Genomic DNA, 27,479 nt, shown 5'->3' on the forward strand with positions numbered 1-27,479 from the left:
GGAAATTCCACATGCCACGGGCACAGCCAAAAAAAAAAAAAAAAAAAAAAAGAAAAAGAAAATCAGCTTTATTGCTGTATAATTTATTTAAAATTTATTTACTAATTTTATGTGTATAATTCAATGAGTTTTGACAAATGGTATGCAGTCTTGTAACTACCACCATGTAACTACTACCAATCACGATATTGAATATTTTCTTCTCCCCTAAAAAGCCTTGCCCCACCACCTGACCCCTGGCAGCCACTGCTCTGACTTCTATCACTATAGTTTTCCATTTTTCCTCAATTCAAACCTGATTTTATTATTAAACACATGTTACTTTTTGAGTTAATGAAATAAGTGTACCATTGACAACAAGGTAGAAAAACCTAGATATGGGTAAATCATTTGGTGGCTTCCTATTTAAGAGTCTACATGGTTTCTCCAGAACTAATGAAAGTGGAGCTTGATGATGGTCTGATTCCTTTCGGGAGGACAGGTCTGTTTTCCCCCAACTTTAAAAAAAATTTTTTTTAAATTATAGTTGAGGAGTTCCTGTTGTAGCTCAGTGGTTAATGAATCCAGCTGGTATCCATAAGGATGCGGGTTCAATCCCTGCTCAGTGGGTTGGGGATCTGGTGTTGTCAGGAGCTGTGGTGTAAGTCATAGATGCGGCTTGGATCTGGTTTGCTGTGGCGGTGGCGTAGGCTGACAGCTACAACTCTGATTCGACCCCTAGCCTGGGAACCTCCATTTGCTGAAGTGTGGCCGTAAAAAGACAAAAAAAAATTGTAGTTAATTTACAATGTTCTATCAATTTCTGTTGTACAGCAAAGTGACCCAGTTACATGTATATATATTCTTTTTCTCACATTCTCCTCCATCATGTTCCATCACAAATGATTAGATGTAGTTCCCTGTGCTATACAGTAGGACCTCATTGCTTATCCACTTCAAATGCAATAGTTTGCATTTACTGTCCCTAAACTCCCAGGTCTGTCTTCTTTCATGTCTGGACCTTCCTTGGCTTCTCTCTTCTTTTCGGAGCCTGTTTTTTTTTTATTTTCTATTTTTTAATTTTTCAGTTTTTTGTCTTTTTAGGGCCTTACCTGCGGCATATGGAGATTCCCAGGCTAGGGATCTAATCGGAGCTGTTGCTGCTGGCCTACCCCACAGCCACAGCAACACCAGATCCAAGCCGTGTTTGCGACCTATACCACAGCTCACAGCAAAACCAGATCCTTAACTCATTGAGTGAGGCCAGGGATCAAACCTCCATCCTCATGGATACTAGGTGGGTTTGTTACTGCTGAGCCACAACAGAAACTCTGTGATTCAGTTTTAAACAGATATAAATATATAGATATAGATGTATTTCAGATTCTTTTCTATTACAGGTTATTATAAGATATTGAGTAGAGTTCCCTTTGCTATACAGTAGGTCCTTGGTTTTCTATTTTATATTTAGTGGTGTGTGCGAGTGCGCTCTTGTGTGTGTGTGTGTGTGTGTGTGTGTGTGTGTGTGTGTGTGTGTGTTAACTAATCCCAAGCTCCCTCCCCTCCTTTCCCCTTTGGTAAGTTTGTTTTCTATATCTGTGAGTCTTATTTCTGTTTTGTAAATAAGTTCATTTGGGGAGTTCCTATTGTGGCTCAGCAGGTTAAGAACCTAACCAGTATCAATGAGGATGCGGCTTTGATCCCTGGCCTTGCTCAGTGGGTTAAGGATCTGGTGTTGCTGTGAGCTTTGGTGTAGGTCGCAGATGAGTTTCAGATCATGCATTGCTGTGGCTATGGCTGACAGCTGTAGCTCTGATTCAACCCCCAGCCTAGGAACTTCCATACACTATAGGAGTGGCCCAAACAGCAAACAAACAAACAAAAAAGTTCTTTTGTCACATTTTAGATTCCATGTATAAGTGATATTATATGGTATTTGTCTGTCTGACTTACTTCACTTAGTATGAGAATCTTTAGGTCCATCCATGTTGCTGCAAATGGCATTATTTCATTCTTTTTGGGGGCTGAGTAATATTCCATTGTATATCTGTAACACATCTTCTTTATCCATTCTTCTCTTGATGGACATTTAGGTTGCTTCTATGTCTTGGCTATTATGAATAGTGTTGCAGTGAACATGGGGTGCATGTATCTTTTTGCAATAGAATTTTCATCTTTTTTTGATCTATGCTCAGGCGTGGGATTGCTGGATCACATGGTTGTTCTGTTTTTAATTTTCTAAGGGGCCTCCATACTGTTCTCCATAGTGGTTGCACCAATTTACATTCCCACCAAAAGTGTAGGAGGGTTCCCTTTTCTCCACAACCTCTCCAGCATTTACTATTTGCAGACTTTTTGCTGTTTCCAGAGCCTTTTCATCCGAGCTGTGCGGGCGTACAATGGTGAGAACTGGAGAACGTGCATCACGGACATGGAGCTGGCCCTTCCCGACTTCTTCAAGGCCTTTTATGAGTGTCTGGCTGCCTGCGAGGGCTCCCGGGAGATCAAGGACTTCAAGGATTTCTATCTTTCCATAGCAGGTTAGTGGTGGGTTGCATCCTTGACATAAATGGCGTAGATGCCCTTGCAGGTTCTCTGTGTCTTCTAGGTGCCTTGAGTGACCTCTTAGGAACTTTTGAGCTTAAATATAAATGGGTACCTGGGGAGGCTGACACCTACATGGGTCAGCCTGTGACTTGCCAGGAGCTTCTGCAGAAACAGTGAGTATGATGTTCAGGACCAAGCCTGCAGAGAAGGTCTGCCTTATCAGCCTTGCTTGATTACAGATTCCCACAGGCTTTTGCAGAAATTAAAATGGGCCCCAGAGCAACTCACATCTCACCTTGTGGAGATAACCTTTATTATGGAAATCTTCCAGCGTATATTAAGGTAGAATGAAGAGCTGAATGAATGAATCTCTAATTAGTTGTCTCTAAGGTAACTTTTAGAAACATCTCAATTTTCTTTTTCTTTTCTTTCTTTTTTTTTTTTTTTTTTTTTTGGTCTTTTTGCCTTTTCTAGGGCTGCTCCCGCAGCATATGAAGGTTCCCAGGCTAGGGGTCCAATCGGAGCTGTAGCTGCCGGCCTACGCCAGAGCCACATCAATGAGGGATATGAACCGCGTCTGCAACCTACACCACAGCTCACGGCAACGCCAGATCCTTAACCCACTGGACAAGGCCAGGGATCGAACCCACAACCTCATGGTTCCTAGTCGGTTCGTTAACCACTGAGCCACAACGGGAACTCCAAAACATCTCTATTTTCCTTCCTCCCTCCCTCCCTTCCTTCCTCTCTCCCTTCCTCCTTCCCTCTCTCCCTCCCTTCCTTCCACCATGCTGTGTAGTGGCTTGATGTGGGATCTCAGTTCCCAGACCAGGGATTAAACCCAGATCGCAGCGGTATAAGTGCCATGTCCTATCTACTACACCACCAGGGAACTCCCAGAAACATTTTTTTCTGAAGATAAAATTATGTGTGCTCATTTTAGGAAGTTAGAAAACCAAGGAAACACATGAAGAAAGAAAATTTGAAACACATTGATAGCCCTAGACTTTCTCCTTAACATTTAATAGGCAGCAATTCTTCAGAGAATGAGAAATGGCCAAGAGATGTCTCCAGATGGTTTGGGAACACATATCCTCAGACCACACCTTGCAGAAACGGAATCCTGGTCAAATAAATCTGGGATTGGGCTGAGTGTTGTCTGCCACTGGGAGTCTCTGTCCTGCGATGGTTAATGGTTCCCAGAAACGCTGTGGTGGGCAGCTCTTTTACAGCTATTGAATCCAGGGTGAGTTTTGTTTGGTTGGTTGGTTGTTTTTAATCATTTTTTGTTCATGAATCTTTTTTTCCACAAAGTACCTTTCTTTTTCTTTTCCTTTTGTCCTTTTTAGGGCCACACCCATGGCTTAGGGAGGGTCCCAGGCTGGGGGTCTAATCAGAGCTGTAGCTGCCGGCCTATGCCACAGCCACAACAGCGCCAGATCGGAGCTGCGTCTGTGACCTACACCACAGCTCTTGGCAACACCGATCATTAACCCATTGAGCAAGGCCAGGGATTGAACTGCAACCTCATTGTTCCTAGTCGATTCATTTCTGCTGTGCCATGATGGGGATTCCTTCTTTTCTTTTTTCTTTTTTTCTGGTCTTTTTAGGGCTGGGCACCTGCAGCATATGGAGGTTCCCAGGCTAGGGGTTGAATCAAATCTGTAGCGGCCTGCCACAGCCACAGCCACAACAATGCTGGATCTGAGCTGAGTCTGTGACCTACACCACAGCTCACGACAACACTGGATCCTTAACTCACTGAGCAAGTCCAGGGATCGAACCTGCATCCTCATGGATGCTAGTCAGAGTGTCGTTTCCACTGAACCAGGACAGGAACTCCCCAGGCTCAGGTTTGATTTTTTTTGGGGGGGGGAGTTGGGGGGCAGGACTACATCCTAGCTAGTGTTGGGGTCTCCTGTCAGGAGGTGTACAATGTCTGTGATGTTGGCAACTGCTAATGCTCACATCTGGATCTCACACACCATCTGTCACCAACACACATCCAGCCTCCCTTCCTGCTTTGGTATCAGGAGTACACCCTACACAGAAGAGAGGGAGGGGTGCAAGAGGGTGCTTGCTTGTGGCTGCAGTGTTTCAACTATAGGTACAAAATATTTTTTGGAAAGATAAAACATTTATTGAGCTCTAACTATAGACCAGGCCCTGCTCTATGCTCTTTATGGGTGTTATGTCAATTTTACAATGCCATGGGAAAGATACCAAAACTTTTCCACTTTACAGCTGAGAAAGCTGAGGCATTGTGAGGTTAAGTCCTGTGCTGCTGCTGCTTTATCTTTTTTTTTGAAATCGACATATAGGTAATTTTCAGTGCTGTTTTTGTTTCAAGTGTACAGCAAAGTGATTCAGTTATACATATAGATATATTATTTTTCAAATTCTTTTCTGTTATATGTTATCACAAGATATTGAGTAGAGTTCCCTGTGCTATACAGCAGGTCCTTGTTGATTAACTATTTTGTTTATAGTGGTATGTATCTGTTAATTCGAAACTCCTAATTTATCTCCCCCAACTCCCCAAGTCTTGGGCTTCTTGTCCTCAGCAGAGGGGCTGGGATTTGAACCCAGGAGTTCTGACTATAGTCTTACCTCTTTGGGGGGGCAGGGGGGTAAAGGAGAAAAAAATAGCTTTATTGTTTTGCCAGGCAAAGGAGGGTCACTACAGGATAATGCCCTAAAGACTGTGCACCCCCCACCCCCCATTAGAAAGAATTGTGAGGGGTTTTATAGTAAAAAGTAGAAAAGCAGGTTTTCAAATAGGAATCAGGATTGGGACAAACATGCATTCTTCTTTCTTTGAGAGGATGTTAGTCATCAGAGCTGGAGTCAGGAGATCTTGGAATGTTCATAATAGTGATCTTCCGGGTTATTGCCTAGAATAGCAGTTCTGGTGTCTGGACTCACCGAGGTTCAGGTTCTCCAGGCCTCTGTACAGAAGCAATTCAGCAAGAGACAAAGTAATAGGCGAGAAATAGATTTAAGATAGGACACTTGTGAGAGAGGCAAGCGGGCAAGCACAGAGGTTCTGCCTGTAGTCTTTCCTCTTAACTCTAGTGAAATAGTGTCTCACCTGTCTTACCTATATTTAATCGCAAGCTTTATTTTTGATAGTTAATATAAGTAGATCATATTGAATGTGAAGCACAAAGGTGTCCAGAAAAAGAATTTTCCAGCATAGTGAGGTGAAGAGGAAGAAGATATATTGAGATAAGAGAGGGTGCTAGCATAGCAGGAAGACTTCCTGATGATCAGGGAGGCCCACCCCAAGCGAATGGTTGAGTGGTGGTGTCTGTTTTTATGGCCCAGGGAGAGGAGAGGTCCTATGATACATCTGTTGACCTGCTGATTGATTGGGGAAAGAGGGGACTTAGGATACATTTGCTGGTTGGCTTGGGGTATATAAGGCCCCAGTAGGGGCAGGGTGGGGAGTGGGCCACATACCTTTCCTGGTAGGGGCTATGAAGGAGTAGGCCAGGTTGCTCAAAATCAGGGAGAGGGCATTACAATGAAAGGGGTGGGGTGATGATAAGGGTCAGGAAATTCTTGTCTTGGCCAGAGGCTTTGAGTTCTGTGTCTTTGCAGGGGACTTGAAGTCCTACAAAAGGGATAGACTGTGAAAAATAAGTCTGCTTCTGTATTCATCATATCCTGACTAGAAATAGCATACGCACATCAGAGATAAGGAGAGATTTGCAGAAGTATGGGTGAAGGGGAACGCCTGGGGTGGTACAGAACCCCAGAGTGCCCGTAGCTGAGCTTTGATCTCTTGGGCCGAAGGGAGGAGGAAGGAACAGGTAGCCCAAAGGAGTCTCTCAAAGGCTGCAACTGAGGAAGGGAGGGGCGGGGCGATAACCGTCAAATAAAGGGATGCACTAGCCCAAGGCCACAGCGGGGGATCCAGGGCAGTAAATCGCTGACCTCTTACATACATCTCTTTAGGTTTGAATTGGAAATAGACTTAAGAATTCATGATTCACATGTTTACATCTGAGTTCTTGTTGCCGTTTCCGGTCCAAACTGAACAAATATAAAACTACAGAGTATTTCTTACATACTTTGACTTTTTGTTTGTGTACTTTTTCCTTACAGTGAAAATCATACTTTTTAATGGCATGGCCTCTTTACTTCTTTTCTCTTTTTTTAATGGCCTCACCCATGGCACATGGAAGTTCCCAGGCCAGAAAATGAATCTGAGCTGCAGCTGTGACTTACGCCACAGCTCTGGCAATGCTGGATCCTTTACTGCACTGGGCCGGGGATCCAACCCTCACCTCTGCAGTGATCTGAGTCTCTGCAGTAGGACCCTTACCCACTGCACTATAGTGGGAACTCCTATTTGCTTTTCTTAGAATGTATATAAAATGGTTTCAAATGTATTACACCAGTATAAACACTAACAAGAAAACTTTTGGGTGACTTTATGATGTCTTCATGGTTCTTAGATCTGTGCCATTTGGCGGCCATCAGCCAATTGTGGCTCTTGGCCACTTGAATGTGACTGGTCCAAATGGAGACATGCTAAGAGCATAGCATAGACACTGAATTTTGTAGAAAAAGTACAAGAAGGATAATGACTATCTCAATAATTATTATATTGATTACATGTTAAAATGATAATATTTTGGATGTTTCTCGGTTAAATGAAATATATTATTAAAATTAATGTGGGAGTTCATGTTGTAGCTCAGCAAAAACGAATCTGACTAGTATCCATGAGAACGCAGGTTGGATCCCTGGCCTCGCACATTGGGTTAAGGATTAGGCATTGCCGTGGCTGTGGCAGGGGCCAGTGGCTATATAGCCTTAAAAGACAAAAATAAAATAAAATAAATAAATAAATAAAAGTGGAGTTCCCTGGTGGCCTTGTGAGTTAAGCATCTTGTGAGTTAAGCATCCAACGTCGTCACTGCTGTGTGCAGGTTTGGTCTCTGGCCTGGGAATGTCTGCATGCCTTGAGCACAGCCAAAAAAAATTGTGAGTTGTTTCCTTCTAGTTTTTTTTTTTTTTTTAATTTAAATTTTTTTATTACTCAAATGAATTTATCACATCTGTAGTTGTATAATGATCACAACAATCTGATTTCACAGGATTCCCATCCCACAGCCCAAGCACATCCCCCACTCCCCAAACTGTCTCCTCCAGAGACCATAAGTTTTTCAATGTCTGTGAATTAGCATCTGTTCTGCAAAGAAGTTCAGTCTGTCCTTTTTTCAGATTCCACATGTAAGTGAAGGCATTTGATGTTGGTGTCTCATTGCATGGCTGACTTCACTTAGCATGATAATTTCTAGGTCCATCCATGTTGCTACAAATGCCGGTATTTCATTCCTTTTAATGTCTGAGTAATATTCCATTGTGTATATGTACCACATCTTCTTGATCCACTCCTCTGTCAATGGACATTTAGGTTGTTTCCATGTTTTGGCTACTGTAAATAGTGCTGCAGTGAACATCAGAGTACATGTGTCTTTGCGAGTCATGGTTTTCTCTGGATAGATGCCCAGGAGTGGGATTGCTGGATCAAATGGTAATTCCATGTTTAGTTTTCTGAGGAATCTCCATACTGCTTTCCACAGTGGTTGCACCAATTTACAATTCCACCAATGATGTACTAGGGTTCCTTTTTCTCCACACCCTCTCCAGCACTTATTGTTTGTAGACTTTTGATGATGGCCATTCTGCTGGTGTAAGGTGGTATCTCATAGTGGTTTTGATTTGCATTTCTCTAATAATGAGTAATGTTGAATATCTTTTCATGTGTTTTTTGGCCATCTGTATGTCTTCTTTGGAGAACTGTCTGTTTAGATCTTCTGCTCATTTTTTGATGGGGTTGTTTGTTTTTTTGGTATGGAGCTGCAGAAGTTGTTTATAAATTTTGGAGATTAATTCCTTGTCAGTTGATTCATTTGCAAAGATTTTCTCCCATTCTGTGGGTTGTCTTTTTGTGTTGTTTAGGGTTTCCTTTGCTGTGCAGAAACTTTGAAGTTTGAGTAGGTCCAATTTGTTTATTTTTCTTTTTATTGTCGATACTCTGATAGTTGGATCTGAGAAGATGTTGCTGTCATTTATGTCAGAGAGTATTTGGCCTATGTTTTCCTCTAAGAGTTTGATAGTGTCTGGTCTTATATCTAGGTCTTTAATCCATTTTGAGTTTATTTTTTGTGTATGGTGTTAGGGAGTGTTCTAATTTCATTCTTTTCCATGTGGCTGTCCAGTTTTCCCAGCACCACTTATTGAACAAGCTGTCCTTTCTCCATTGTATATGCTTGCCTCCTTTGTCATAGATGAGTTGGCTGTAGGTGTGTGGGTTTAATTCTGGGCTTTGTATCCTGTTCCACTGATCTATATATCTGTCTTTGTGCCAGTACCATATGGTTTTGATGATTGTTGCTTTGTGGTATAGTCTGAAGTCGGGGATCCTGATTCCTCCAGCTCCATTTTTCTTTTTCAGGATGTCTTTGGCTATTCTGGGTCTTTTGTGCTTCCAAAGAAACTTTAAAATATTTTGTTTGAGTTCTGTGAAAAATGTCCTTGGTAATTTGATAGGGATTGCATTGCATCTGTAGATTGCCTTGGGTAGTATAGTCATTTTGATAATATTAACTCTTCCAATCCACGAGCATGGTATATCTTTCCATCTATTTGTGTCATCTTTGATTTCTTTCATCAGTGGCTTGTAGTTTTCAGAGTACAGGTCTTTTGTCTCTTTAGGTAGGATACTCCTAGGTATTTTATTCTTTTGGGTGTGATGGTAAACGGGATTGCTTCCCTAATTTCCTTTTCTGCTTTTTCATTGTTAGTATATAGAAATGCCATCGATTTCTGTGTATTCATTTTGTATCCTGTGACTTTGCCAAATTCGTGGATAAGCTCTAACAGTTTTCTGTTAGAGTCTTTAGGATTCTCTAGGTATAGTATCATGTCATCTGCAAATAGCGATAGTTTTACTTCTTCCTTTCCAATTTGGATTCCTTTTATTTCTTTTACTTCTCTGATTGCTGTGGCTAGGACTTCCAGAACTATGTTGAAGAGTAGTGGTGAGAGGGGACATCCTTGTCTTGTTCCTGATTTCGGTGGGAATTCTTTCAGCTTTTCCCATTGAGAATGATTTTCACTGTGGGTTTGTCATATATGGCCTTTGTCATGTTGAGGTAGGTTCCCTCTATGCCCACTTTCTGAAGGGTTTTTATCAGAAATGGGTGTTGGATTTTGTCAAAGGCTTTTTCTGCTTCTGTTGAGAGGATCATATGGTTTTTATTCTTCAGTTTGTGAATGTGGTGTATCACACTGATGGATTTGTGGATATTGAAGAATCCTTGCATCCCTGGGATAAACCCCACTTGATCGTGATGTACAATCCTTTTAATGTATTGTTGGATGTGGTTTGCTAGTATTTTGATGAGGATTTTTGCATCGATGTTCATCAGTGAAATTGGCCTGTCATTTCCTTTTTTTGTGGAATCTTTGTCTGGTTTTGGTACCAGGGTGATGGTGGCCTCATAGAATGAGTTTGGGAGTATTCCTTCCTCTGAAATTTTTTGGAATAGTTTCAGAAGGAGAGGCGTTAGCTCTTCTCTAAATGTTTAATAGACTTTGCCTGTGAAGCCATCTGGTCTTGGACTTTTGTTTGTTGGAAGTTTTTTAATCACAGTTTCAATTTCAGTTCTTGTGATGGGTCCATTCATCTTTTCTATTTCATCTTGGTTTAGTCTTGGAAGATTGTACATTTCTAAGAATTTGTCCATTTCTTCTAGGTTTTCCATTTTATTGGCATATAGTTACATATAGTAGTCTCTCATGATCCTTTGTATTTCTGTGGTGTCTGTTGTTACTTCTCCTTTTTCATTTCTAATTTTATTGATTTGAGTCCTCTCTTTTTTGCTTGATAAGTCTGGCTAGGGGTTTATCAATTTTGTTGATCTTTTCAAAGAACCAGCTTTTTGTTTCATTGATCTTTTCTGTGGTTTTCCTGATTTCTATTTCATTGATTTCTGCTCTGATCTTTATGATTTCTTTCCTTCTACTAACTTTAGGTCTTGTCTGTTCTTCTCTCTCGAGCTGCTTTAGATGTAAAGTTAGCTTGTTTATTTGGGCTTTTTCTTGTTTCCTGAGGTGGGCTTGTATTGCTATAAACTTTCCTCTTAGAATGGCTTTTGCTGTATCCCATAGGTTTTGGAGTGTCATATGTTTGTTGTCATTTGCGTCTAGGTATTTTTCAATTTCCTCTTTGATTTCTTCAGTGATCCATTGGTTGTTTAGTAGCATGTTGTTGAGTCTCCACGTGTTTTTGTTTTTTGCAGTTTTTTTCTTGTTGTTGATTTCTAGTCATATAGCATTGTGGTTGGAAAAGATGCTTGATGTGATTTCAGTTTTCTTAAAGTTACTGAGGCTTGATTTGTAGCCCAGGATGTGATCAATCTTAGCGAATGTTCCATGTGCACTTGAGAAGAATGTGTATTCTGTTGCTTATGGATGGCATGTCCTATAAATATCTCTTAAGTCCATCTGGTCTAATGCTTCATTCAGGACCTGTGTTTCCTTATTGATTTTCTGTCTGGATGATCTGTCCACTGCTGTAAGTGGGGTGTTAATGTCCTCTACTATTATTGTGTTATTGTCGATTTCTCCTTTTAAGGTTGTTAGCAGTTGCCTTATATATTGTGGTGAACCTGTGTTGGGTGCGTAGTATTTAAAATTGTTATAACATCTTCTTGGATTGATCCTTTGATCATTATGTAGTGTCCTTCATTGTCCCTTAAAATATTCTTCATTTTAAAGTCTATTTTGTCTGATATGAGTATTGCTACTCCAGCTTCCTTTTGATTCCTGTTTGCATGGAATATTTTCTTCCATCCTCTCACTATCAATTTGTATGTGTCCCTAGAAGTGAAGTGGGTCTCTTGAAGACAGCATATATATGGGTCTTGTTTTTGTATCCATTCAGCCAGTCTGTGTCTTTTGGTTGGGGCGTTTAGTCCATTCACATTTAAGATAATAATTGATATGTATGTTCTTACTGCCATTTTATTAATTGCTTTGGATTTGTTTTTGTTGCTCTTTTTCCTTTCCTTCTTCTCTTGTTCTTTTCTGCCTATAGATGTTCCTTTAGTATTTGTTGTAAGGCTGGTTTAGTGTTGCTGAATTCTCTCAACTTTTGCTTATCTGTGAAGGTTTTGATTTCTCCTTCCAATCTGAATGAGAGCCTTGCTGGGTAGAGTAATCTTGGTTGGAAGTTTTTTCCTTTAATCATGATAAGTATATCATGCCACTCCCTTCTGGCCTGCAGAGTTTCTGTTGAGAAATCTGCTGATAACCTTATCGGGCTTCCCTTGTATGTTATTTGTTTCTTTTCCCTAGCTGCTTTCAAGATTTTCTCTTTGTTTTTAATTTTGGTCAGTTTGATTAATGTGTGTCTCGGTGTATTCCTCCTTGGGTTTATTTTATATGGTACTCGTTGTGCCTCCTGGATTTGAGTGAGTGGTTCCTTTCCCATGTTAGGGAAGTTTTCGGCTATTATCTCTTGGAATATTTTTTTTGTCGCCTTCTATCTCTCTTCTCCTTCTGGCACCCCTATAATACGGATGTTGGTGTGTTTAACATTGTCCCAGAGTTCTCTGAGACTCTTCATTTCTTTTCAATCTTTTTTCTCTTTTCTGTTCCGCATCCATAATTTCCACTCATCTGTCCTCCATCTATCTCACTTATTCGTTCTTCTGCCTCCTGTATTCTGCTGTTAGCTGCTTCTAGTGATTTTTTTATTTCAGTTATTGTATTTTGCATCTCTTCTTGTTTAAGTTTTATATCTTGTATCTCTTTGGTCAGTGTTTCCTGTAAGTTTTCCATCTTTGCCTCCAGTTTATTTCCAACGTCTTGCATCATCTTCAGCATCAACAGTCTAAAGTCTTTTTCCTGGAGGCTGAGAATCTCCTTATCGCCTAGCTGATTTTCTGGGGTTTTTCCTTTCTCCCTCATCTGAGTTATAGTTCTCTGTCTTTTCATTTTTGTAGGTTTTTGGTATGATGACCTTTTTAAGGATAATAGAGTTGTAGCCTCTCTTACTTTTAATGTCTGCCCCCCTTGTGGCTGAAGTTGGTAGGAAGCTGTAGGCTTCCTGATGGGAGGGGCTGATGCCTGCCCACTGGTAGGTGGAGCCGATTCTAATCCCTCTGGTGGGTGGGGCTTAATCTCTGGATGTGATTAGAGGAAGCTGTGTACCTGAGGGGTCTTTAGGTAGCCTGCTGACTGAGGGGTGGGGTTGTGATCCCACCTGGATTGTTGTTTGCCCTTGGGCTTCTCAGCACTGGCTGATATGTGGGGCCAGATTTTCCCAAAATGGCCACCTCCAGAGAAAGGCAACTGCTGAATATTCCTGAGAGCTTTGCCTTCAATGTCCTTCCCTCACAACAAGCCGAATTCACCCCTGTTTTCCCAGGATGTCCTCCAAGAACTGCAGTCAGGTTTGACCCAGATTCCTATGGAGACTTTGCTTTGCCCTGGGACCCAGTGCACATGAATGTCTGTGTGTGCCTTTTAAGAGTGGGTTCTCCCTTTCCCCCAGTCCCGTGGAGCTCCTGTGCACAGCCCCACTGGCCTTCAATGCCAGATGCTCCAGGGGCTCTTTCTCCCAGTGCCAGATCCCCACACGTGAGGGTTTGATGTGGGGCTCAGAACTCTCACTCCTGTAGGTGAGTCTCTGTGAACCAGTTAGTTTTCAGTCTGTGGAGCTTCCCACCCAGGAAGTATGGGGTTGTTTATATCGTGAAATCGCCCCTCCTACCTCTTGATGTGTCCTCCTCTTTTTCTTCTGGAGTAGGATATCTTTTTTAAGCTTTCTGGTCTATTTGGTTGAAGATCGTTTAGCCTTTAGTTGTGAATTTTGTTGTTTTTAGGAGAGAAGTTGAGCCTCAGTCCTTCTATTCCACTATCTTAGTCTCCTCCTTTTTTTTTTTTTTTTAATGTTGCCACTAGAAAATTAAAAATTACATACATGGCTCACATTGTATTTCTGTTAGACAGTTCTGCCTTACACTATATCCCACTAAGAGTACTCAGTTACTGTGACCTCTTTTCTCTGTGTACCAATTTACATTTATTTTAGTATATTTTCAATTTGGGGGGTTGCTTTGTGTTTCTTTTTTATTGTTTAGTTTCTTTTAAATATATAGAATATTCATACGTTTAAGAGTCAAAACCTTTTTTTTAACTCTATTTTTTTTTGTGCCTACAGCCTGTGGACATTTGTAGACCAGAGGGCAATCCTATACCATAGGAGAGATGCCAGATCTTTAATCTGTCGCACCATCGGGGAACTCCCAAGTCAAAATTATTTAAATCATCACACTCTGAGAAGCCTTGCTTCCATCCATATTTCTTTGTTCTGTTCCACTTACCCCCAAGGGAACCTTTTTTTTTTTTTTTCTTTCTATCTAGGCCATATGGAAGTTTCTGGACTAGGGGTGGAATCAGAGTTGCTGCTGCTGGCCTACACCACAGCCACAGCAACGCCAATATGAGCTGCATCTGTGACTGCACCACAGTTTGTGGCGAAGTTGGGTCCTTTACCCACTGATCAAGACCAGGGATCAAACCCTCATCCTCATGGATACTAATCAGATTAACCTGCTGAGCTGGGGACTAAGAGTACCATTTTTATTAGCTTCTTGCTTATACTTCTTAAAGATTTTTTGTTTGTTTTGACAAAACTAAGAAGAGATATCTATTTATCTTTAATATGCCTTAGATACACATAGATAGATATTTAGGGATTATTTATTTATTTAGGTCTTTTAGTTTTTTTAGAGCTGCACCTGTGGCATATGGCAGTGTCCAGGCTAGGGGTCCAATCAGAGCCGTAACCACCGGCCTACACCACAGCCACAGCAACTCTGCATCCGAGCCACAACTCATGGCAACACCAATCCCTTAACCCACTGAGCAAGACCAGGGATCAAGCCTATATCCTTTGTGAATGCTAGTTGGGTTCACTAACTGCTGAGCCACGACAGGAACTCTGGGATTTTTTATTTTAAAATTTTTATTTATTTTTATTTTTTACTTGTAAATACAATTGACCCTCGAACAACGTAGGGGTTGGGAATGCTAGCCCTCTGGCAGGGGAAAAAGTGAGTATCCATGGTTCCTCTGTATCCTTGGTTCCATATCTGGGAGTTCAACCAACCAAAGATCTTGTAGCATAGTAGTATTGACCATTCTAAAAAAATCTGTGCAGTGGACCCTCATAGTTCAAACCTGTGTTGCTTAGGGGTCAATTAATTTCAAACTTAACGAGAAGCTACAAAATTAGTATAAAGAACTCTTACATACTCCTGACCTAGATTCACCAATTCTTCTTTTTTTAATTTTGTCTTTTTTAGGGCCGCATCCTTGCATATGGAGGTTCTCAGGCTAGGGTCCATTTGGAGCTGTAGCCACCGGCCTATGCCACAGCCACAGCAACTCAGGATCCGAGCAGCATCTGCGACCTACACCACAGCTCACGGCAATACCAGATCCTTAACCCACTGAGCAAGGCCAGGGATCAAACCCGCATCCTCATGGATGCTAATCGGGTTCGTTGTTAACTGCTGAACCACGATGGGAACTCCTTGAGTTGGAACTTTACAGAAGTGTCCTTCTCAGGGTATCACATCAGATGTGATACTAAATTTTAAGCATTTGGATAAGGTGCTTTACAGTTTCTCCCCAATGTAATTACTGTTTTTCCTTTTGAATTTAATATTTTGTGGACAGATGTTTCCAGACTAAGATGACTTGTGGCACGCGGAAGTTCCTTAGCCAGGGATTGAGCCCTCAACAAAGCAGTGACCACACCAGATCCTTAACTGCCAGGCCACCAGGGAGTGCCAATGGAAAATTTTAGGTTTTTGTTTGGTTGTTTTTTACTAAGTATGGAAGTATGTTTTGCAAAGTCAACATCAGTGGGATTGATAGTTCAAAAGAGTGTTTCTGTAAATTGTATCTTAAGATACTATTTTGTATTCCTACCAACAATGTGTGAGAGTGCCTATTCCTCCACAGTCTTGCTGGCAAGATGTGAACCATCATCCTGGAGTCTTTTGCTTCTGGCTCCCTGAAGGCAGAAAAGGGAAGGGCCAAGGATCATGTGAGAGGTTTTTAGGGATCAGTCCTGGAAGTAATATCGATCAATTGTTTGTTTGGTTTTTTTTGTCTTTTTGCCTTTTCTAGGGCCACTTCCCGTGGCATATGGAGGTTCCCAGGCTAGGAGTCTAATCGGAACTGTAGCCACCAGCCTACGCCAGAGCCATGGCAACGCAGGATCTGAGCCACATCTGCAGCCTACACCATAGCTCACGGCAACACTGGATCCTTAACCCACTGAGCAAGGCTAGGGATTGAACCTGCAACCTCATGGTTCCTAGTCGGATTCGTAAACCACTACGCCACAAGGGAAACTCCTCCATCCACATCTCATTGGCTCCCTTAGTCACATGGCCCCAACTTAACTGCAGAGGAGTATGGGAAATGTGGTCCTTGACATCTTTCTGTGTTTCTATATTTAGATCCATCTGTTCCAGATATATTTCCCTGTGCTATGAAGCAGGATCTCATTGCTTATCCACTCCAAATGCAACAGTTTGCATCTACTAACCCCAAACTCCCAAAACATCCCGCTCCCTCCCTGTCATGTACTCTATTTTAAAGACTATGTAGATTCAATTTTGTGTGTTTGTATGTACCATAACTTATTAATCATCATCCTATTGATTGGAATTTGGGGTTTCCAAGTTTATTTTCTTCTTTTTAATTTCTTCTTCTTCTTCTTTTTTTTTTTTTTTTTTTTTTTGCTTTTTAGGGCCGCACTTGCTGCATATGGAAATTTGCCCCAGTTAGGGGTCAAATCGGAGCTGCAGCTGCTGGCCTACACCACAGCCACAGCAACACAGGATCCAAGCCATGTCTGTGACCTACATGGCAGCTCACGGCAACACTGGATCCCCAACCCACTGAGTGAGGCCAGGGATTGAACCTGCATCCTCATGGGTACTAGTTGGTTCTTTTCCACTGCACCACAACAGGAACTCCTAAGTTTATTTTTTTATGACTGCCTGTTTCTAAAGAAAGTTATCCCAGAAGGAGACTACTGGGTCAGAGAATATGCATATTTTAATCTTTGATAAATTTTGCCAAATTGCTCTCCAAAAATTTGTTCCTGTTTTGCTCCTATCAACAGAATACGGGAGTGTGAGTCTCACCACTTTCTCCCTAACACTGGGTGTTTCAAATATTAAACATTTTGCCAGAGTAACAGTTTACATTATTATAGGTGGGGTTATATTTCTTAATTACAAATGAGTTTTAGCATCTTTTCACAATGTTTATTAGCCATTTTATAATTTTCTGGTAACATCCTTTTGCTATTTTTATAGTGGGCATTTGTCTTTTTCTCACTGGTTTTAGGAAACTTTAATTTTTTAATTAAAAAAATTTTTTAAAACAATAAATTTTATTATATTTATAGTCACACAACGATCATCATAATCCAATTTTACAGCATTCCCATCCCAAACCCCTAGCACATCCCTCCCCCTACAGCCTGTCTCCTTTGGTAACCATAAGTTTTTCAAAGTCTGTGAGTGAGTATCTATTCTGCAGAGAAGTTCATTGTATCCTTTTTTGAGATTCCACATATAAGTGATAGCATATGATGTTTGTGTCTCAAGGAAACTTTGTTTATGAAAGATTTTAGCCCTTAATCATAAGTGCTGTGAATATTTTATTTTTTATCACCTATCATTATCACCTATCATTTTGACCTTTATCATTTAGGGGATAGGGCAGGTGTGGTATTAAGAAAATAATGGAGGTACTGCTCTGAAAATTTGTGTATTCTTTCAGATCATTATGTGGAAGTTCTGGAATGCAAAATCCAGTGTGAAGAGAACCTCACCCCAGTTATAGGAGGCTATCCAGTGGAGAAATTTGTGGCTACCATGTATCATTATTTGCAGTTTGCCTATTATAAGTGTAAGTAATCATCTTCTAGGAGATCTGGGCCTGGTACTTGATCCTCCTAAGACTCAGCTTCTGGAGTTCCCGTCGTGGCGCAGTGGTTAACGAATCCGACTAGGAACCATGAGGTTGCGGGTTCGGTCCCTGCCCTTGCTCAGTGGGTTAACGATCCGGCGTTGCCGTGAGCTGTGGTGTAGGTTGCAGACGCGGCTCGGATCCCGCGTTGCTGTGGCTCTGGCGTAGGCTGGTGGCTACAGCTCCGATTGGACCCCTAGCCTGGGAACCTCCATATGCCGCGGGAGCGGCCCAAGAAATAGCAACAACATCGACAACAAAAGACAAAAAGACAAAAAGACAAAAAAAAAAAAAAAAAAGACTCAGCTTCTGCATCTGTAGAGAAATAATGGTACTAACCTTGAAAGACTGTCGTGAGGATTAAATGTGTTGATAGATGTGGAATACTTAGGGAATTCACGCACTGGCACATGGCAGACTCTATATTAGTGTTGTAGCTTTTATATCATTTTTTTTTTTTTTTGCCTTTCTCCATATCACTGGCCTTACTCCTCACTCTACGAGTTTCACTGCAGTTGGTCCTCCCTTGGCCTGAAATTGGAGGTTATCCATCAGAACCTTCCACGTAGACAAAGAGGAACAAATGAGAGAAAGGGCTCCAGGTTCAGACTTCCAAGCCTGTCTGTTCCTCCTCTCACTATAACTGATATTGTCATGTGCCATTTGCCTGAGCAGCGTGTACCTCCAGGGTTCAGTGACAAGCACTTGAGGTTACTAGAGTCAGCTGCAGTGGGAGCGACTCTGCCAACCGATGGGATCCAGTGACAGGTGTCTGGCTAGCATCCCCGAGACTGCCATTCAAGTTCTGGGGTGGCCAGTCTTGGGGATTCAGGGAAATCCTGGGAGGAATGACAGGTAACTTGGTTTCCACAGCCCTCCCTCCCCACTGTGGCCATTCTCTTCTTGGTTGGATTCTCTCTGCCCGCAACAGCCACCCACCCACCAACCTTTTAACTCTACCTCCTGTCCTTTTCAGGACACACTGAAAGCCTTGCCTGATGAAGCTTAAAAAAAAGGAAAAAAAATTTCCTTCTCTCCTATTTTTTATTTTTAAAATTTAAAATATTTCAGATTTTTGCTGCTGATCAAGCTTGTCCTTGAGAGTCTCTGCAACTGTCATTCACAGTAGATCTTTTGAAGAATGTAACCGGCCTCTCTCAGCAGTGAACTTGATGTTAGAGCAGCCAGAGCCTCATGCAGTGACATGTCCCTTGGCTGGGACATTTCTGAGATCAACAGGAGGTGTGTTCTTATCAGGTGTCCCTTCCCAGAAGTTCCCTTTCATGGTGAGAAGGATGAGTTTTTATTTGCCACTGTCACTCTGGTACCAAGTGTCTGGTAAAGGATTATTTATTTAGCATAAAGGACAGGAGTCTCGTCCTGTGTAATGTGAACACATGTTCACATGAGGCAGTACTGAGCTCACAGCACTGTCCCCAGCAAACACTGATTGACTGTGTTCTAGCGTAGAGGGGGCAGTTTTCTGTTTGGCACTGTCTTTGCTTATGAAGAGCCCTCTTTTTTTTGGGAGGGGGGCTGTGCCTGCTGCATGTGGAAGTTCCCAGAGCAGGCATGGGACCTGTACCACAGCAGCAACCTGAGCCGCTGCAGGGACAATGCTAGATCCGTAACTCACTGCACCACAAGGAAACTCTGAAGAGCCCTCTTTTTTAATATAAGTGTTTTCTTTCAAAAAGGCATATTTAAGTGAACCAAATGTCTCAGAGAAACACAGAAAGCAAACCACCTGTTCCCATTCCCTCTCCCCTACCTCCACCCTGGTGCTGTTAGTTTATGGTCATCCTCACTTGGAAAAGCCCTATTTTAATAAGAATTATAAAAATCACATACCTGTTTTTTTTAACTTGTGAAAATTTAAATACATTAGAAGGAGTTCCTGATGGCCTAGCAGTTAAGGATTTGGCATTGTCACTGCTGTGGCTCAATTTGATCCCTGGCCCAAGAACTTCTACATGCTGCTGTGACCAGAAATAAAGATAAAAATAAAAACATACATGAGAGAAGATGGTATAAAGAACTGTAGTGTGCCCATCACTCAGCCAGAGGTCACATGGGAGCTGTGGCTGCCAGCCTACACCACAGCCACAGCAACACAGGGTCCTTAACCCACTGAGTGAGGTCAGGGGTTGAACCCGCATCCTCGTGGATACCAGTCAGATTCGTTTCCGCAGCACCACAACGGGAACTTCCCAGCTTCAATTTGTATCAACACTTTGCCTATCTTGGGTTCACAGTTTCTAGACCTTCTGTGTGATGAAAATATAGCTTGTGTTTTTGTTTCATTTTCTTGAGAGTCCATGCTGACATCTCAGGGAGCTAGCCCAGTGATGGACTTGGAAACATGGGTCTTCCAGCCTCTGAGCAGGCTTGGTTCAGTGGGCACAAGCCAGAACACTAGAGTTTAGAAGTGTTCCAGATGCTTCCAGCCTTTGGCGGCTCACCAGTCAGTCCTCTCAAATCCCTACCTGCTCCGTAAACCACCCTGCATATCTGAAACTGTAGCAAAAACATAAACACTGGAAAACCAAAAGTAGCTTTTCTTGCTGCTCTCCAGGAAATCTTTGCTTTCTGGATTATGGGTGAACAGCGTGAGTAAAATTTACTTCTTGAAATTGGCTTCTTGAGAGACTGCCCAGGCTTGAATGCTTTCTAGGTTACCTCCCCCAGGATATTGCTTGAGGGCAGATGTTACTTATGCCCCCTGCCCCTTTGTGAGTATTTCTTGCCTCTAAGGACTGGCTTTAAAGTTGTTATTACAGGAAATGGCCACTAGAAGGCAGGATTTATTCATGCCCAACTCTGGTTACTCAGGCAACCAATTTTAGTAAAAGTAGTGTTTCTGGGTTGTAAATTCAAGTGGAATGTGCCCGAATAAACACCTTCACCCCTTAAACAAATCCCAGACATATCCCACCCCCTGTGAAACCCCTCTTCTAAAAGTGGGGCGACTCCAGGGAGGGAGGCTGGAGGTGAGAAGCCCACCACCAGGAGATGCGGAGACCAGGTGACTTCACATCTCTCCCGGCCCAGAAGGTACACCATCCTTTGGGTTCATTCGGCTTGGTTTAGCTGTAGGAGGGCCCCCCTGGATGTAAAGATCATGTCCCATGCAGAGGAGACCAGGCCCTGCACATGCAAGCAGGGACTCATTTTCTGCCACTTCCTTCCTTCGCCCTATGACAGTCCAGCCTTGGGACCCAGCCTGCTCAGGCTCCAGGGATGTGACACCAGCCTGGGTCACCAAGGCCCGTGGGCAATACTTTAGGCATTCCTGCCAAGGCTTCTGCCTAAAGGAACTTCTCTTTTTTAAAACCGGCCTCCAGGTTGCCATGGAGACCCATCTGCGATCTGCCCACCCAGGGAAGATTCGTGTGGTTGCAGGTTTTCGGAAGGAGGGGCTTCGGAGGAAGGGCTTGTTCGTGATTGTTTTCTTTAGGAAGCTGTGCTTCAAGCTGTAGCTTTGAGAGGTTGGCTGACTTCCTGTTCCTCTTCTCCTGCCCAGTGAATGACCTGAAGAACGCGGCCCCCTGTGCCGTCAGCTACCTGCTCTTCGATCACAACGACAAGGTCATGCAGCAGAACCTGGTGTATTACCAGTACCACAGGGACAAGTGGGGGCTTTCGGATGAGCATTTCCAGCCCAGACCAGTACGTGCCAGCAGACCGGGCATAGCGTTTCCTGCCCTCCTCTTCACCCTACTTTAAGGAGATAGCTTTGCACCTTAAGGGAAGGGTTATTTCAGAAAGGAAGGAAAACAGCTTTTTCTATAGCTATTTTGTCTTTTAACATTTTACTGTTTTATTCTCATATTCTCATTTCTGAATCAGTAAAAACTCTACAGATTTCGAACATTATAGAAATATTTGACTTAGGAGTGAGTAATCCCCTGTTTTACTTAATCCCCTATTTTCTCCTCATCCTGCTGTACAGCTATACTTTTAACATAAATGCAGCATGTATTTGTTTTTACAAAAACAAGATCTTGGAGTTCCCTGTTGTGGCACAATGGAAACAAATCCACCTGGTAACCATGAGGTTGCAGGTTCAGTCCCTGGCCTAGCTCAGTGGGTTAAGGATCTGGTGTTGCTCGTGAGCTGTGGTGTAGGTCACAGATGCGGCTCGGATCCCGTTGCTGTGGCTGTGGTGTAGGCTGGCAGCTACAGCTGCAACTGGACCCCTAGCCTGGGAACCTCCATATGCCACAGGTGTGGCCCTAAAAAAAAAAAAACTAGATCTTACTTTACATACTGTTTTGCAACTTCCTTTGTCTTTCTAACAGTTTCATAGTGAACATTTTTCATGTCACACCTGTATACCTACTTTGTCTTTTCAAAAAAAAAAATTTCATTTTATTTTAGAGTATAGTTGATTTACAATGTCATGTTAATTTTAGGGGTACAGCAACATGGTTCAGTTATACATGTACATATATCCATTCTTTTTCAGATTATTTTCTCAGATAGGTCACTACAGAATACTGAGTAGAGTTCCCTGTGCTCTACAGTAGGTCCTTGTTGATTATTTGTTTTATATATAGTAGTGTGTCTATGTTAATCTCAAACTCCTAACTTATTCCTCCTCCTCCCTTCTCTTTGGTAACCATAAGTTTGTTTTCTGTCTCTGAGTGTTTCTGTTTTGTGAATAAGTTCATTTGTATCATTTTTTTATATTCTACATATAAGTGATATCATGTGATATTGTCTTTAATTTATTATGATAATCTCTAGGTCCATCCATGTTGCTGCAAATGTTATTATTTCATTTTTTATGACTGAGTAATATATTGTTTATATGTACCATATCTTTATCCAGTCCTCTGTTGACTGACATTTAGGTTGCTTCCATGTCTTGAATATTGTAAATAGTGCTGAAGTGAGCATTAGGATACACATATCTTTTTGAATTATGGTTTTCTCTGGATGTATGCCCAGGAATAGGATTGTTGGACCATGTAGTATTTGTTTTTAGTTTTCTGAGGAACCGCTATCCTATTCTCCATAGTGGCTACTACAACTTACATTCCCACCAACATTGTAGGAGGGTTCCCTCTTCTCCATCCTTTCTTCAACATTTATTATTTGTATACCTTTTTCATTTATCTTTAAAAAACAAACAAACAAAAAAAAACAGCTCCATGGCAGGCTCGTTTACAGATGGATCATTCATTTTCTTGTTGGACAAACTCGGGTTTGCCTGTGTTGTCAGGGAAATCCCTGGATTATATATCACACTTTCAGAAAATCTTTTCAAACCTTCCCTTAGCTTGTACTTTCATGGGGATTTCTGCCTGCTGTCCCGGTTTGCCATACGTACATCTTCCTTCCGCTTCAGCGCCTGGCCAGTGGGCGCACACGCACAAGCACACACTCTCTCTTTCATTCACTCAGACTTGGCCCCTCTGAGATCTAATTCACATACAGTAAAATTCATGCTTTCAAAGTGCGCAATTCAGTAGTTTTAGTGTATCCACAGAGCCGTGCTGCCATCACCACTATTTAATTTTAAACATTTTCATCACCTCTCAAAGAAATCCCATACCCTGCCTCCCTTCCTGCCCCTACCCCAGTTCTCACATTAAAAGGCTGGTCATAGAAACTGTTCTCTGTTTGTGTCTGAACAGGAAGCAGTTCAGTTCTTTAATGTGACTACACTCCAGAAAGAGCTGTATGACTTTGCTAAGGAAAACATAATGGATGATGATGAGGTAAGTTTTCATGTTTCGCACATGTCTGGCTAAGAGAAAATATTACTCACATCTTTGCTGCAATCACTAGAAGGCCAAGTTGTCCCTGAAATGAGAAACAGAAGGGGCCCTTGAGAAACAGTTTCTGTGGGCGTTTTAAGGCAAGTTGGATCACTGGCCTGGGCAAGAAAGGCTTTCTAAGAAACCCAGACCGAAGCCCCACTTTTCCTGACAGAGTATGGAGCCATCCAACCATTGTTTTTTTGTTTTGTTTTTGTTTTTTGTCTTTTTAGGGCCACTCTCTCGGCACATGGAGGTTCCCAGGCTAGAGGTCGAATCGGAGCTGTAGCTGCTAGCCTACACCAGAGCCACAGCAACACAGGATCTGAGCTGTGTCTGTGACCTACACCACAGCTCATGGCAATGCTGGATCCTTAACCCACTGAGCAAGGCCAGGGATTGAACTTGCATCCTCATAGTCAGATTAGTTTCTTCTGAGCCGTGGCAGGAACTCCCCAACCATTGTTTTTAACTTTATAAAAAATCCCGTCGTGGCGCAGTGGTTAACGAATCCAACTAGGAACCATGAGGTTGCGGGTTCGATCCCTGCCCTTGCTCAGTGGGTTAACGATCCGGCGTTGCCGTGAGCTGTGGTGTAGGTTGCAGACGCGGCTCGGATCCCGTGTTGCTGTGGCCCTGGTGTAGGCTGGTGGCTACAGCTCCGATTCGACCCCTAGCCTGGGAACCTCCATATGCCATGAGAGCAGCCCAAGAAATGGCAAAAAAAGACAAAGAAAAGAAAAAGAAAAAAAAAACGCAGTGAATTTTCAAGTAACTCAGCACTCTGAAACACTGGGAAACCCACATCCCAATTTTTGTCAGTTTTTTTTTTTTCTTTTTTTTGTAAATTAGGCATTTCTTTTGGGGTTGCTTGAAATTCCTAAGTCTTCCTCAGCTGTCTTTTTTTTTTTGGCTGTGCCCATGGCGAGTTCCCAGGTCAGGAATCAAACCTGAGCCACAGCAGTGCCAAGGCCAGATCCTTAACTCAGTAGGCCACCAGGGAACTCCAATTGACTCTTTTTTTTTTTTTTTTTGGTTTTTATGCCCCCACCTGTGACATACGGAAGCTCCCAGGGTAGGGGTCAAATTGGAGCTACAGCTGCTGGTCTATGCCACAGCCATAGCAACACAGGATCCAAGTCGTGTCTGCAACCTACACCACAACCTCATGGCTCCTAGTTGGATTCTTTTCCGCTGTACCACAATAGGAACTCCTCCTTTTTTGACAAAGATTGTATTGGTTATGGAGCATTCTGTGGTGGAGCAGCCTAGTCACAGAAAAATGGTCACTAGAGGTAGCGTTCAGAGAGGTACGTTTGGAACAAAATAGAAAATGCTTTCTGAGACAGCTAGGGACTTGCCAGCCATTGGAGCTAAAGAGAGCAGTGGTTTGTTCTGGTCTGACCCCTCGCTCTATAGGTAGAAGCATTTGCTAAAAATGATAAGACTTGAAGTTCCTGTCATGGCTCAGTGGAACGAATCTGACTAGCATCCTTGAAGACGCAGGTTTGATCCCTGGCCTGGCTCAGTGGGTTAAGGATCCGGCGTTGCCATGAGCTGTGGTGTAGGTCGCAGTCAGGGCTTGGATCCCGCATTGCTGTGGCTGTGGCGTAGACCGGTGGCTACAGCTCCGATTCAACCCCTAGCCTGGGAACCTCCATATGCCATAGGTACGGCCCTAAAAAGACAAAATAATAATAACAACAACAACAATAATAATAATAATACCCCTTTTATGTCTTAAGTACTTGATAGATTTTATAACTATTTTCAAATACTGAGAGATTTTATGATCTCTCTGTGTTAACACATCAAAAGGAGCAAGTAAGCCCTTGGCCTGAGACCAAGGCCTCTGAAGGAGGCCAGGCTTTAGCAGGGGGTGGTCGCCATTGGTGGGGCTGGTCTGTGGGGAGGGGAGCTTGGCCTTCTTGGTCATTCCCTCCTCCTCTACAGTAAACGGAATGGGTGTCATCCGCTGGTGCGTCCGGTGGGTCGTGGGAGAGAAATCGACACAGAGAAGGAAACTGGAAAGTGTGCTGAGCTGTTTCAGGTAGAGTCTAAAGGCTGGTCGCAGAAGAAGTGAGCAGGGGGCGCTCCTGTACCAACATTGGACAGGTGGGTCCCCTGTACCCAAGCATCTCTCTTTTGAGTGGCAGGATTGCTTCAGCTGCACCAGCAGTTACATGCCTACACACAGCCATCCATCCTCTAGCAGGTTTACTGAGACCTGTGTGTACCAAGCTCTGGAGAAGAAAAAGAACCTGGGTCCTGGTCCTTGAAAAGCTTGTGGTGGAGTTCCCTGGTGGTTCAGCAGGTTAAGGGTTCTGTGTCATCACTGCTGGGCCTTGGGAACTTCTGCATGCTGCAGACATAGCCAGAAACGCTTGTGATTTGGTGATCAGCACAGAGAGGGAACAGACAGAAAGTGTTCTGTGGGGTCATTGTTAGGGGCTGGGGGAGGAGTGCATAGAAGAAGAGGGACTAAACAGGGTCTTTCAGAGGGTGCTGGACCCCCACTTCCCACAGGGGGTCTTGACTCCAGCTTCACATGGACTGGAAGCCAGGTCCCTCCCAGGGAGATATCCGATCCTCTGGGCCCAAGGGCAGGGGAGAAATGCTGCCCCAGCTAGGCAAGCAGCTAGCAGTGGCCCCTTGAAAACAGTCTCTGCACTTTTCAGGTCAGGTACCCCCTTAACAGAGGTGTCTTATGTCTCTTACAGGGAGAGGTCGTGGAATACGTGGACGACCTCTTGGAGCTGGAGGAGACCAGCTAGTCCAGCAGCCAGAGAGACTTCCCCTCGGTGTTCAGGAAACAGATTCTTCGTCTTCCTTTTCCCAATAGTTGATACCTCAGAGCCTCTCTTTACTCTGTGAAGCGAAAGGGAAGCCCCCATCTCTCACTACATCTAACCAGGGTTGAGCCTGCCTTCCCTGTGTCCACACTTGCCGAGTTATAGCCACGCTCGCCCTGCCATCTTCCCACCTGTCTCCCCATCTTCTCACCTGTCTCCCCATCATTACACCTGCCTCCCCCATGTCCACACCTGTGTTCCCATTGTCACACCTGCCTTCTCCATTTGTATACCTGAGAAAGTCACCATTTTGGTTAGAAGGACACTTCTCTATGGTTTGTGTTTTACCAGAAAAATCAGTATTATTTTTTAAATAAGAAAAATACACCTAAAAGATGGGAATTATAAAAAGCCTACTTGAGATTTTCTGCTTTTCCAGATTTTGATTTCCTTTCTCCCCATCCGCTGATCCAGCAAAGATGGGGAGGACAAAGACCAACCTTCTCAAGGCCTCATGATGGTCTGCACATGGTCTGACCTGCATCATTTCTGGCAGCCACTGAAAAAGAAGTTGGGTAGATGGTGTAGAGTATAGAAATGTGGCTTTGGTTCAGCACTCCCGCAGCTCCAGAGGCTCACAATGCTTGGTCGATCCCATGTGAGGACATTGCTCCGCTGTAAGTCTCAGAGTTGGAAATGGAAGGAAGCAGAGGGAAGCTGGTTTCACTTATTCTCTGAACAAATATTTACTGAGCACCTACTATGTGCCAGACCTTGACCCGGGCACTAGACATCCTGCACAGAATAACAAAGTCCCTGGGAGTTCCCGTGGTGGCACAGCAGAAACGACTCCAACTAGTATCCATGAGGATGCAGGTTCAATCCCTGGCCTCGCTCAGTGGGTTAAGGATCCGGCGTTGCCGTGAGCTGTGGTGTAGGTCGAAGACAAAGCTCAGATCTGACATGGCTGGGGCTGTGGTGTAGGCCAGCAGCTGTAGCTCTGATTTGACCCCAATCCTGGGAACTTCCATATGCCTCAGGTAGGGCCCTAGAAAGCAAAAAGAAAAAGGAAAAGGAAATCCCTGCCTTCCTAGAGCCTATATTCTACAGGGGAAGACAGACAACAAATAAACAAGAGTAAATATATACAAGGCATCAGAGGGTGATCATTGTTATGGAGGAAAATAAAGCAGGGAAAGAGGTCAGGAAGCGTGGTGACAGGCCAGCCCAGGCTCTGCTCTGCTCCACGGCTCCCATGTCACTCCGAGTAGAAGCCAGTGATTTTTCACTGGCCGGCAAGGCTGAGCCT

General features: G+C 43.1%; 1 protein-coding gene across 5 annotated transcripts in view; it reads left to right on the forward strand.

Moving 5' to 3' along the window:
- CRTAP (cartilage associated protein) overlaps positions 1 to 27,238 on the forward strand; it is a 58,113-nt gene extending 30,875 nt beyond the window's left edge. For 2 of the 5 annotated variants that reach the window (XM_021071557.2, XM_084987630.1), the window contains exons 6-10: positions 2,348 to 2,519; positions 17,425 to 17,553; positions 21,137 to 21,282; positions 23,256 to 23,339; positions 26,099 to 27,238. In XM_021071557.2, coding sequence (XP_020927216.1) covers positions 2,348 to 2,519; positions 17,425 to 17,553; positions 21,137 to 21,282; positions 23,256 to 23,339; positions 26,099 to 26,152 — 585 coding nt within the window. In that variant the 3' untranslated portion in view covers positions 26,153 to 27,238. Of the gene's footprint in view, positions 1 to 2,347; positions 3,121 to 3,996; positions 7,104 to 17,424; positions 17,554 to 21,136; positions 21,283 to 23,255; positions 23,340 to 26,098 lie in introns of those variants that run through there. The other 3 variants (XR_014822681.1, XR_014822682.1, XR_014822683.1) reach the window with 3 other exon arrangements.
- The last annotated feature ends 241 nt before the right edge of the window (positions 27,239 to 27,479 follow it).

The sequence above is a fragment of the Sus scrofa genome, chromosome 13 (genome assembly GCF_054392235.1).
Source record: "Sus scrofa isolate SSC_HxYL_T2T_F1_AM1 chromosome 13, Sscrofa_HxYL_maternal_Yorkshire_Landrace_v2.0, whole genome shotgun sequence".
Lineage (NCBI taxonomy): Eukaryota > Metazoa > Chordata > Mammalia > Artiodactyla > Suidae > Sus > Sus scrofa.